The sequence below is a fragment of the Lynx canadensis genome, chromosome B4 (assembly GCF_007474595.2).
Source record: "Lynx canadensis isolate LIC74 chromosome B4, mLynCan4.pri.v2, whole genome shotgun sequence".
Taxonomy (NCBI): domain Eukaryota; kingdom Metazoa; phylum Chordata; class Mammalia; order Carnivora; family Felidae; genus Lynx; species Lynx canadensis.
The window spans coordinates 30,817,568-30,830,565 of NC_044309.1; the positions used below are offsets into that span (position 1 = coordinate 30,817,568).

The 12,998-nt window shown below is 39.5% G+C and overlaps 1 protein-coding gene and 1 non-coding gene across 13 annotated transcripts in view; both read right to left on the reverse strand.

Annotated features, from left to right (window-relative positions):
• Window positions 1–12,998, reverse strand: part of PARD3 (par-3 family cell polarity regulator) — a 670,780-nt gene that overhangs the window by 15,375 nt on the left and 642,407 nt on the right. For all 12 annotated transcript variants that reach the window (XM_030321422.1, XM_030321420.1, XM_030321421.1 and 9 more), the window contains one exon: window positions 6,341–6,461. In XM_030321422.1, the coding sequence (XP_030177282.1) occupies window positions 6,341–6,461 (121 nt within the window). The remainder of the gene's footprint in view (window positions 1–6,340; window positions 6,462–12,998) is intronic.
• On the reverse strand, window positions 275–380 carry LOC115519565. The gene has a single exon (XR_003970568.1). It is a non-coding gene; the product is annotated as a U6 spliceosomal RNA (small nuclear RNA).

The window sequence follows — 12,998 nt, forward strand, 5'->3', positions numbered from 1 at the left end:
AGGGGACCAAAATGGATATCAAATCATTTCTACATCTCCCAATGAACAATATCTACAGCTAAGAAGTAGGAAATGCTCATTTAGTCTCAAACTTGGACATTTCACATGTAGATACAATGTCACCAGCCAGAAAAAAATCCCATCAATCTTAGTTCCCAAATATATGTTTTTCTCTTTCTCAAAGTTATGTATTTAAAATATATTCCAAATTTAACGAGGTGCCCTTTCCTTTCCTTTCCTTTCCTTTCCTTTCCTTTCCTTTCCTTTTCTTTCTCTCTATATGGAATGCTTCATGAATTTACATGCATCCTTGTGCAGGAGCCATGTTACTCTTCTTTGTATCCCTCCAATTTTAGGATATGTGCTCCCAAAGCAAGCACTGAGGTCTTCTTTCAGGCCTTTCCTAACCACCCACAATTTATTTGGGCATGGTTCCTCTGTGTTTAATACTCCATGTATACCTGTATCATAAACTGTACAAAATATTCTTTTCTGTTGTATCAGCTCGACTGTAGGGCTCTAAGGATATTCTTTCTTCCCCATCTTTGTTCTCTAGCACCAGACACACTGACTGAACATAGTAAGCACCCAATACATCTGATCAATTAAATAACTAACTACGCAGCAATGCTGCAAATATGCTGGTTTGAAATCCACATTCCCAGGCAAAGTCAGGTGGCATTCCACTGCTCCTCATGGTATGGTATGGAGACTGAGAAAACCCCTGCAGGACCTTGCAGGCTAGAACTCTGTGTTTGAGAACCATTTTCATATATACTTGCTTTTCTCCTTCTGGTAGCCACTGTACTCTTTCCTCTTTTCAGCCTTTCTGTGCAAAAATACATTGCTAGGGATGTTTACCACACATCAAAAAAGAATCCTGCTTCAAGTCAATCAACATGATGTATCATATCAATAAGAAAAAGGATAAAAAACATATGATCATTTCAATAGATACAGAAAAAGCATCTGATGAAGTACAACACCCATTCATGATAAAAAACCCTCAACAAAGTAGGTTTAGAGGGAACATACCCTAATATAATAAAGACATTCTATGAACAACCCACAGCAAACATCATATTCAATGGGGGAAAACTGACACCTTTTCCCCTAAGGTCAGGAACAAGACAAGGATGGCCATTTTTATTCAGCATAGTACTGGAAGTCCTAGCTACCACAATCAGACAACAAAAAGAAATAAAAGCATCCCAGTTGGTAAGTTAGAAATACAACTTTCACTACTTTCAGATGACATGATACTATGTATGGAAAACCCAAGATTCTCTCCCTCTGTCCCTCCCTACTCACGCTCTCACGCACACTCTCTCTTTCTCTCTCTCAAGAAAAAAAAAAAAAAGAAAGAAAAAGAAAAAAAGAGAAGAAAAAAGAAAATCCAATAGACCCTTCCCAAAAGCTATGAGAACTGATAAATGAATTCAGTAAAGTCACAGTATACAAAATCAATGTATAGAAATATGCTGCATTTCTAAACACTAATAATGAAGTCACAGAAAGAGAAATTAAGAATACAATCCCATTTGCAATTGCACCAAAAACAATACCTAGGAATAAACTTAATTAACCAAACAGGTAAAAGACCCGTACTCCAAAACTATAAAACATTGATAAAAGAAATTGACGATAATACAAAGAAATGGAAAGACATTCCATGCTCATGGATTGGAAGAACAAATATTGTTAAAATGTCCATACTACCCAAAGCAATCTACACATTTAGTGCAAACCCTGTCAAAATACCAATAACATTTTTCATAGAATGAGAACAAATGATCCTTAAATTTGTATGGAACCACAAAAGATCCTGAATGGTCAAAACAAGCTTGAAAAAGAAAAGTACAACTGGAGGTATTACAATTCCACACATCAACTTATATTATAAAACTGTAGTAATCAAAACAGTATGGTATTGGCACAAAAATAGACACATAGAAATGTAACAGAATAGAAAACCTGGATGTAAATCCACAATTATGTGATCAATTAATCTTCAATGAAGCAGTAAAGAATATCCAATGGGGAAAAAGACAGTCTCTTCAACAAATGGTGTTGGGTAAACTGGACAGCAACATGCAGAAGAATGAAACTGGACCATTTTCTTTCACCATACACAAAAATAAACTCAAAAGGGATTAAAGACCTAAATGTGAAAACTGAAACCATAAAAATCATAGAAGAGAGCTCAAGCAGTAATTTCTCTGATATTGGTCATAGCAACATTTTTCTAGATATGTGTCCTGAGGCTAGGGAAATAAAAGCAAAAATAAACTACTGGAACTATAAAAACTATTTTATCAAAATAAAAAGTTTCTGCACAGCAAAGGAATCAACAAAACTAAAAGGCAATCTACAGAATGGGAGAAGATATTTGCAAATGACATATCTGATAAAGGGTTAGAATCTAAAATATAAAAAGAACTGATGCAATTCAACATCCCCAAACCAAATAATGCATTTAAAAAATGGGCAGAAGACATGAACATTTGGCCAAAGAAGACATCCAGATGGCCAACAGACACATGAAAAGATGCTCAACATCACTTATCATCAGGAAAAATGAAAATCAAAACTCAGACCTGTCAGAATGGCTAAAATCAACAACACAAGAAACAAGTGTTGGCAAGGATGTGGAGAGAAAGGAACCTTGTTACTGTCGGTGGGAATGCAAACTGGTACAGCCACTGTGGAAAATAATATGGAGATTCCTCAAAAAGTTAAAAATAGAACCACCTTACGATCCAGTAATCACATTACTGGGTATTTACCCAAAAAATACAAAAACACTAATTCAAAGGGATACATGCACCCCGATGTATCTATTGCAGCATTATTTACAATAGCCATATAATGGAAGCAGTCTAAGTGTCTATCAACTGATGAATGGATAAAGATGTGGTATATATATAATGGAATATTACTCAGCCATAAAAAGGAATGAAATCTTGCCATTTGCAACAACATGGATAGACCTAGAGAGTACAATGCTAAGCAAAATAAGTCAGAGAAAGATAAATGCCATATGATTTCATTCCTATGTGGAATTTAAAAAGCATAACAGTTTAAGAAACATAACAAATGAGCAAAGGGGAAAAAAGAGACAAACTAAGAAACAGACTCTTAACTACAGAGAACATCCTGATGGTTACCAGAGAGGAGGTAGGTGAGGAGATGGGTGAAATAGGTGATAGGGATTAGGAGGGCACTTATTGTGATGAGCACTTGGTGTTGTATGGAAGTGTTGAATCTCTGTCTTGTACACCTGAAACTAATATAACACTGTTTGTTAACTATACTAGATTTAAAATAAAAAACTTAATTAAAAAAAAAAAAGAATCCTGCTTTAGGAAAGCTGGTAGGAAGGGATTAAGTCAATTATGGCAAACAATATAAGTAGATTAACATAATTCTGTCATGTTGTTACATGGGAATGACTCAATTTACTTGATCATCTAAAAATAAATGTTTTAGGGGCACGTGGGTGGCTCAGTCCGTTGTGTGTCCGACTTCGGCTCAGGTCATGATCTCATGGCTTGTGAGTTCTAGCCTCGCGTTGGGCTCTGTGTTGACAGCTCAGAGCCTGGAGCCTCTTCAGATTCTATGTCTTTTTCTCTCTCTCTCTGCCCCTCCCCTGCTCACACTCTGTCTCTGTCTCTGTCTCTGTCTCTCTCTCTCTTTCTCTCTCTCTCAAAAATAAACATTAAAAAAATTTTTTAACTAAATAAATAAAAATAAAAATAAATGTTTTAGAAAAACAATACCTTTAATAGTAATGTTGTTGCAGAAACACAATTAGAGATTTTTTAAGGTATTATATCTGCTGAAGTTCTTATATAACCTCTGAAAGTTAGGCTAGGATCGACTTCATGGGGAGTTTTTACTCTTGGATGGTGGTTTCATATGGCCAGTTGGCTGCTCTAGGCTCCTCCTTCCTCACCTGAACAGAGGCAAAGTCCTTCAAACTAGTACTGCTTTTCCCATTTTTCCATCTTCTCCTTTCTCAAAATTATCTTCCACAGACCCCAGTTTGGTCACTAAGCCCCTTAATCAAAACGTTTATAGGTTTCTGCCCTTGTATAGAGAATATTGAGGGTGTTGGATTTTAGGAGTAAAAAGGACCTCAGAGATGATTTAACTCTAGATCACTGCTTCTCAAAGTAACATGCTTCAGAATCACCCCTCCAGGGCTTGTTAAAATACAGATTCCTGGGCCTCACCCAGATCCAGGAGGTCTGAAGGTGATGCTGATGGTGCTGGTCTCTGGACCACACTCGGAGAAGCTCTACTTGTATTGCTTTACCTGACACATTCAGCTTTCTCTTAAATTTTCATTATAACAAAGGGTTTAATAACTGACACTCAACCATCTACTCTAAGTCTCTTGGTTTAACATACAAGAAAACAGTCCTGAAGAGCTAGGTTGCCTGGCCAGTGGGCCAGTGTTCTGTCCTCATTACCATCTTTCTTCAGCCTTCCAATCTAGCATTGAAGGCTCCAACTACATTTCTACCTTTATCTCTCCTTCCCTACAATATAACCGACCTCTCAGTTCTGTGGCAGTTGGGTCCATACCCTTTCCAAAATAAATCAGGATCTTTTTTTTTTTTTTTTTTAACTGTAAGCCTTTTCTAACACTACTCTTCCTTCTAACCCTACCTTCCCATATACCTAATGTAATTATAATCCCAACATTTTGAACTGAACTCATTAACTCTTTGGACCTTAATCTCTGTTCTCTCAGGAACTCACATGGATGGCATATCTTTGACCTCAAATCATCATGAACTGTCCCACCTCCAAGATCCAGGAGTCCAAAAAATATATTGTTTTGACCACAGCCCCTAGGCTTTCGAACCCCTAGAGTACTGACCCTTCTTGCATCCTCCCAGGCAATTAGGATATACGTCCCTCAGCTGTACTCACCATCCTACCCAGAGTGGGTGATGCTCCACCTGCCTCTTCCCCAGGCCTCCAGAGTACCTTCCTTGACTTTCTGCCATGTCTGACTCGTTAATCCCCATTGCAGAAGTAATCAAAAAATTATTTTTCTATTCCCTCTAAGCATTTTTAGCTATGGTCACATTACCATGTTGATCACTAATACTCTCAGCTAGAATTTCCTATCTCAAGTAGCCTGTATGTTCATGTCTAATTGAGTCTCCCTCAAGTTTCCAAAGATATTCTTCAAAATTCCCATCATCGGGGGCACCTGGGTGGCTTAGTCGATTAAGTGTCTGACTTTGGCTCAGGTCCCGATCTTGCAGTTTGTGGGTTTGAGCCCCATGTTGGGCTCTGTGCTGACAGCTCAGAGCCTAGAGATTCTGTGTCTCCCTCTCTCTCTGCTACCTTGCTCATGCTCTGTCTCTCTCTCTCAAAAGTAAATAAACAATACTTTTTTTTAAATTCCCATCATCTCTAACACCCCCAAACCTACCCCAATGCCTCTCATTCTCAGCAGTGCCATCATCTCTAAGACAAAACACAAGAACAGAGAGAGCACAAGTCTGGGGCTGGACTGGGGAGGATTAGCAAGCCACACTGTGGAATTTGGACTCTCTCTCTTGGGCATTGAGAAGCCATTCAGAGTTCTGTTTTAGAAAAATCACTCTGGGGAGCCTGGGTGGCTCAGTCGGTTAAGCATCCGACTTTGGCTCAGGTCACAATCTTACATTTTGTGAATTCAAGTCCCACGTCAGGCTCTGTGCTGACAGCTGAGAGCCTGGAGCCTGCTTTGGATTCTGTGTCTCCCTCTGTCTGCCCTTCCCCTGATCTTTCTCTCTCTCTTAAAAATGAATAAACTCCAAAAAAAAAAAAAAAATCACTCTGATGGCTGTGAGGAGGATAAACTAGAACAGGGATATGGGCAGATAAATAAGAGGGATTCAACAAATACACAAAGGGGATAAGGGGGAATAAAGAATCAAGAATTGCTTAATACTGTACTTTGTGTATAGTAGATACACAATAGACATGTGTTGAACTAATTTATTCTGGCTCCAATTCTGAGGAAAATGTATATAGAAAAACATTTACTAAACTTTAAAAAAAAAGTGCATAGCTGAGAGCAAGAATCCTTTTGCTATGTCTTGTCATAAGGCGAATAAAACTGATTATGCAATGGACAGATGGTGCAACAAGATATAAAATGAAATTAGCAATGATGCAACCCAGATGGAAATGAGGGAAAGGTCAATATGTTAAAGGTCAAAGGAATTTGGCTCCATCTTGTCTTGTTTCATAAAGGGCTAAGGTCACAGCTTGGGGGCTCTTACTGCAGGGAAGCTGTCAGACTATTCGCTGTGCTGAAGAACCAGATACTCACCCAGGGTTGTTCAAAGCTATAGGTACGTCGCCGATCTTCTACATCTTCATCCTGCTTTGCTTGCTGAAATTCTTGCCGTAGACGCTGTATCCGATCATGGTTGCTAGGAGTTGATCTGTTGCTAAAAGAGATAAGGGGCAAGAATGAACACCCTTCAGAGATACAATCTGTGAATGGCAGTTGCTAGGGAAAAAAAAAATGGCAGCTTGCTGTGAGAGGACACTGTTTAAGAGGAAGTGAATTTATAAAACAATATTTGGGCATTTAAAAGAAGTTTTCATTTTGTTCTTAAGATTAAGACTTACTGAAGTTATTTCAGGCAGATATTCAAGAGGGCAAGCGGTATTTTTAGACATTCCTTTTTTATGCGGTATTTTAAAAGCCTCATTTCCTTTCTGTAATCTGACAAGGTATTGGCAGCCAAATTTTTTTGGAAAGGACATTGCATTACAAATCAGAAATACCAGGGTCCTGTCCTAGCTCCTCCACCTTCTTAGATGAAGGCACTTAATTTGAGTCGTGGGAGTTTTTCATACATATGAAGTGGACATAATAATCACTTTTTCTCTGAATATCATACTTGCAACAATCAAGTAAGGTGACAGCATACACTGTAGCTTTACAAATGTGCAGTATTGTTTTCATAATGCCATGATACAAAGTCCCTATTTAGGAGTTATCAAAGGTCTATACACAAAATGCAGTTTCTTACAGCATAAATGAGAAGCATTTTAAAAATAACTTTGGATGGCAGTTGCATTTCATCAGTTATTTAATAGTAATGTTGCTTTTTTTTTTTTTTTAAAGTAGGCTCTGCTCCCAGCATGGAGCCCAATGCCAGGCTTGAACTCATGACCCTGAGACCAAGAACTGAGCTGATATCAAGAGTCAGATGCTTAACTGACTGAGCCACCCAGGTGCCCCTGCTGCCGCCGCCCCCGCCTCCGCCTCCGCCTCCTTCTCCTTCTCCTCCTCCTCCCCCTCCTCCTCCTTCTTCTTCTTCCTCCTCTTCTTCTTCTTCTTCTTCTTCTTCTTCTTCTTCTTCTTCTTCTTCTTCTTTTATAGTGTTAATTTGTTTTATCCTCACCAAAAGCTTGTAAGATAGGTACAGATGGTAGTATTTCTCTCTCTTCCACACACACGTGCGCGCACATACACATGTAGAAACTGACATCCAAAGAAAATAAGTGACTTGTTTGAAGTCTCTCAGCTGACCAATGGGGAAGCGAGGCTGGAATCCAGATTATTCTGGTGTCCAGTCCAGCCCTCATTTCACTATGCCATGTTGTATCACTTAGTAAAACATATATCAGCCTCCAAAGCCCCTGCTTTATAAAATCATACATATTTTAAACACAGTATTTTGCAAGAGTTGTAGAGATGGCCAAAATCAATCTTAAATCTCATGGCACTTTTGGTCTATGTTACTCCCTGAGGACTAAGGCGCATCCTATCAGGGGATTTATTCAAGCGTATTAGGCACATGCTGTCTCTCCAAGAAAACATCAGACTCCTTGAGGACAAGAATCAAGCCTTATATTTATCATATATACTCTCCAAACTGCTAGCAGAATGGGGAGCTGTAAGCTATTAGAAGACCAAGTCTCTTCATTGAAAACATGTTGCCCTGGTTATTTGGTGTGAATCTGAATTTTTCTGGCTGCCCACCCTCCTGGGTAATGTAATTTGAGAGATGTAGCTTGTAAAGAGAAAGTCTGTCATAGTAGAGTATATAAAAATCTCAAATTCATATATGTCTTCACATAATTCTATGCCTTTTGAAGAATTCCAAAGACTTAAAAATCGCAAATTGAAAATATTTGCATATAGAACCACAATATTAATGTCTTCCAAGAATATGGGATAATCATTTAAACTGTGGGGTAGATCCCTATCACCTTTATGTTTCTATTAATTTCATTAGAGCTTCTGGAACATCCTGTCAATACTTTCAATTTGATTATTTTCCCAGTCAATAAAAGCTTGCCTTCCCTTTGTTCTTCTGACAAATATTTTGAACTGATTGCCCTAAGAACATTAAAGGTTAATGGGCCTATAAAATGTGCTACTTGGCATGATGCTTCAGTCTACATTTGTATACAGCTTAAAAGTGCCCCACCATACTCTTAAGCAGGTTGTTACTGGCTTTTACTTTTTAAAATTTTTTGTTTATTTATTTTTGAGACAGAGAGAAACAGAGCATGAGTGGGGGAGGAACAGAGAGAGAGGGAGACACAGAATCTGAAGCAGGCTCCAGGCTTTGAGCTGTCAGCACAGATCCCGATGCAGGGCTTGAACCCACAAACCATGAGATCATGACCTGAGCCGAAGTTGGACGCTTAACCAACTGAGCCACTCAGGCGCCCCAAGATTGTTAATTGGCTTTTAAAAAACATATATGGCAGCTTATAGTTTTGAACACAATGATTTTCAATAAAGGCTTCTCAGTGTTAACACCCAATCTCTGGAACTCCTTGCTCTCCATGTGAAACAGTGGTAGTATAGGCATGAAGACAGTTCATAAGACAGGAAAGTGAGCATTCATTAACCTCATTGCCATTTCTCCAACTGTGCCTTTTTTGTTCCTGGAATACTTCTTCATAGCTTCTAATAGAAGGATTATAGGAGGCTTGACTGAAGAAGTATTTTATAGGTCTAACCAGAAATATTTCCTATTATTTTCATGTACCATTGTGAATTTTAACCCTATAATTATTAAGTTCATGAAGTCCAAGCCATTGATGAAAATTGATGTCCTACTATTTGTAGTTAATTGAAAGTGCAAATCTCCCAACAAGGGAAGTTGACCCAGTGTCCTTAATTCTAAATTCTGGTGACCTTGATGTTTTTCACAGTATAAGCCAAGTTCTGGAAGTCACTTTTGCCCTTATTTCAAATCTCAGCAGCTGGTGATACACTGCTTCACTCTCTTTTCTTTTGCTTCCTTTCTTCCTCTGCTCTAGAGAATGGCAACCAACTTGCCTAAGACTAGCAAAGCCACTCTAAGGGCTGAAATTGAAAAACAGGCTGCAATGGTTTTCATGATTAATGATGACTTCCAAAGACTGGGAGACCATCAAGCATCCTTGGGGGACACCAGTTGGCAGTCTGAAGGTGAAATCCTGGCTTCAAGAATGAAACCATTGCAACTGCTCACTCTGTTTCTCAGGCCAGTCTACAACAGGCCAATAATTCACATTTGGACTTCTAAAGTTCTTGGTTAGCTCTTCTGCCAAGACAGCCAAAGGAAATTTTAAATATTCATTAGCATTAGTGGCTAATCCCTACACATCCCAATCAACTTATATTTAGGTTCGTTGCCAACTTCCAGTTGCTCATTATTTTTGTGTGTGTGATGAATATAATAAAGATACCATGAATCGATCAGATGAGTGAGAGAGACAATTCAACTTAATGACAAGCCACTAAATCATAATTTCTACAGAAAGGAGGGATGAAGAGAGGAATTATAGAGATGCTTTATTTTTTATAAAGAATCCACACAGACAGACATAAGACAATTTAAGTCTAACACTAATTCAGCCTTCCCTTGCACATTGTTTTTTTAGTTTTAGTCCAGCTGGAATTTTCTTTTATACTTTTATGTGTGTGTGTGTGTGTGTGTGTGTGTGTGTGTGTGTGTTGTGTGTGTGTGTGTGTTTATATATAAATTTTACACTAAGTGCAGAGGGTTTGTGTTGGTTCAGTGATATCTGGGAGTCTTTCTGACAGCACTGGCTCACACACTACAGAGATTCCTAATCCGGCATGCACAGTGCAGCCCTGAATGATATGGAACTCAAATCTTTCTCATCCATAATTACCATGGTGATTGTACCCTCTCCTGGTAGAGGTAGATCACACAGAGGACTAGGCTCTGCAGCCTTCAGAAAGGACCACTGCAATGTGCTTTGCAAAAGTAGCTGAGCATACCAGTTCATGCTAACTGCAGCAAGGATCCCATTTGCAGGTAAGGGCCAAATCCTGTCCTGCACCTGTGCTCCACAGGCCATGCTATCCAACCATCTCCTTAGGTACAGTGAATGAGAAGAGAAACGTCAACAGTCGTGCTCGTGTATACATAGTATGTGTATGAGACTCATCCAGAGTGCTTGTTTAAACCTGCTGATCGACTGAGACTCACCTAGAGAGATGCTGATTCAGGCAGTCTTGTGCAGGTCCTGGGCATCAGTATATTTTTAAAAGCACTGCAGGTGGTATATGGACAGTACTTTGAAAACAATTCAGCCTGCAAACTTCATGGCTGGGACAAATTCCAATGCCTATGGGGCAGTTAACTAAAGAGTGAACGAAACTTGATGGCTGTGGCAGTACCCATGTACATTCTGTAACAAATGGGAGTAATATGCTAGGTCTAGAAAGGGAGACCCTTACTCGGTCCTAGTAGATTGCTGTCCTGAAGGGATGTGAGCCTGGTGTTGCCTTCTAATTTTTTTTTTTTTTAAAGAGAAGTCAGAACTATAGTTTTCTCCCCTGCTGCCCAAATTTTTAATGTTGGCTTACTTTATTTTTTTGGTCCTATGCAAGACAAAACAAAAACCAAATACCAAACAGGTCTGTGGCCAGCTAACTTGCAACCTCTATTTTGTATTCTGTAGATGTTGCCTGTTTTATATGTTGCTTTTCTAGGCTATTTACTTCCACTGCACCAAGATAAGGCCGGTGATCCCCTAGTAACAGGCCCAAGAAACAACTATTTTTTTAAAAAAGACAACTCAGCATTGTCCATATAGTCCTGCCTCTCCTAAATTGTTTGCTCCTTCTGATCTAAGCCTGGGTATATTGCCCTACAGGCTTGAATTCTGACCTATCTTTCCAGATGAGCACATGCTGAAAGAGAAGAGTTTGTGATGTGACTGATGAATTCTTTATGGACTAAAAATACCTTAACATTTGCATTTTTAATTATGCAAAAGGAATCTGGAAAACTGGAACAGAGGCCATAGCTTGAAGAGCCAGAATTCAATAGTAGGGATAACCAGAAGGTACCATCTTGGTATACACTATCTTTTCTGCACAAAGAAGAAAAACATGAAAGGGAAAGGAGAAGGTAGACAGAAGGGAGAGAACGAACTGAGCCAGGCTTTCCATGGTGCCCAGAAGGGAGAAATGATTAAGATCTCTAGTATAAGAAAAGAGAGGAAGGTAAATTCACTCATATCTTTCTTCCTGTAATATCCTCTCGTTTCCTTTCCATCTTCTGATTCTTCCAGCAAACACTGTTTCAGAGTGTTTATAACTTACCTCCACATGTGTTTCTCTTTCTTAAGCTCATGCCTTCATCACAATCATTTAACACATATATATTCTGTATGTCACGTCCCTGTGGCAGGGTAAGCGGATCTGCAAATGTTTGTAATGGACAGACTTCAAAGTGGCCCCATGATCTCCGCCTCCAGGTATTTGCACCTTTGTCCAACGCCCTCCCCGCCCCATACCTGGCCCCCACCACTGAGTGTGGGCAGGGCCTGTGACTTGCTTCTATCCAGTGAACTGTGGCAAAGGTCAAGGAATGGATATGATTACATTTGTGTGATTATATAAGAATGCAGTGTCCATCTTGCAAGTCCTTATCTCTCTTTTCTGGCTTTGAAGAAGAGAGCCGCCCTGAATCCTACAGCTGTAAAGAACAGAATACTGTCAACAACTCCAGGAGCAGGGAAGCAAATGCTTCCCTAGTGGAGCCCTCCAGTGAGAACCCAGCCTGGCTCACCCTTTGATTGCACCTGGATGAGACCCTGAGCACAGGATTCAGCTGAGCCATTGCTGGGTCACAGAAACTGATCCATAGGATCTGATATAATAAGCTGTTAAGCCTGTGTTAACTTGTTATGCATCAATTGAACTAATACCCATTGATGTTGGCCTTGGCCATGTGTCTTGATTTGGCCCACAGGATGTTAGCGGATGTGATGCAAATGGGGGTTTGAAATGTGATTGCACAGTGGGTCTGCTTTCTTGTGTTCCACTGCAACAAAAGACAACAGAAAGATAACTCTAAACCTCCTTCCCTTAAACACACACATGCACACACCCCCCCCCCCACCACTATCATATCACCTTAGACAATGTTGGGGGAGGGAGGTTGTACATACTTATTAAATGAAATAAAGTAGCCTAGAAGCACAAAGACCTATGCCCTACCCACTGTTGCAAAAACATGTTGGTTAGAAGAGCAGAATATAAGAGAGGAATCATATTTTATCAATGAGCTTTACTACTACCATTTATATGGTTAGTCACTCCAAAGTTCTAGCCTCTGAGAAAAATTGCAGAAAGTAAATACTATTGCAGAAGATGTCCCTGAAAGATGGTTACTGCCAGATCTTAACACATGAAACCAATCAAATGTGCTTTGCACTGAGCACCAGTATATAGCCAAGAATGCTCCAATAGAAATCTACCCAATTGCTTAGAGTGACTCCTTAGGTCAATCTCCCCATCACTTCACTCAAAATGCCCGTTCTGGCTCTGTGATCTCCAAAAGTTAGTCCTCATGAAACCCAAAGCAGCAATGTGGGTGTTTTCTTAGGGTCTGGTGAAAATAGACCTGCCAACCAGGTCATTTGGTAAAACTGAACTCAAGGGCTCACTCTTTGTTTCTCTTCCTGGTAGAGATTGGTGACCTGCTAGGATC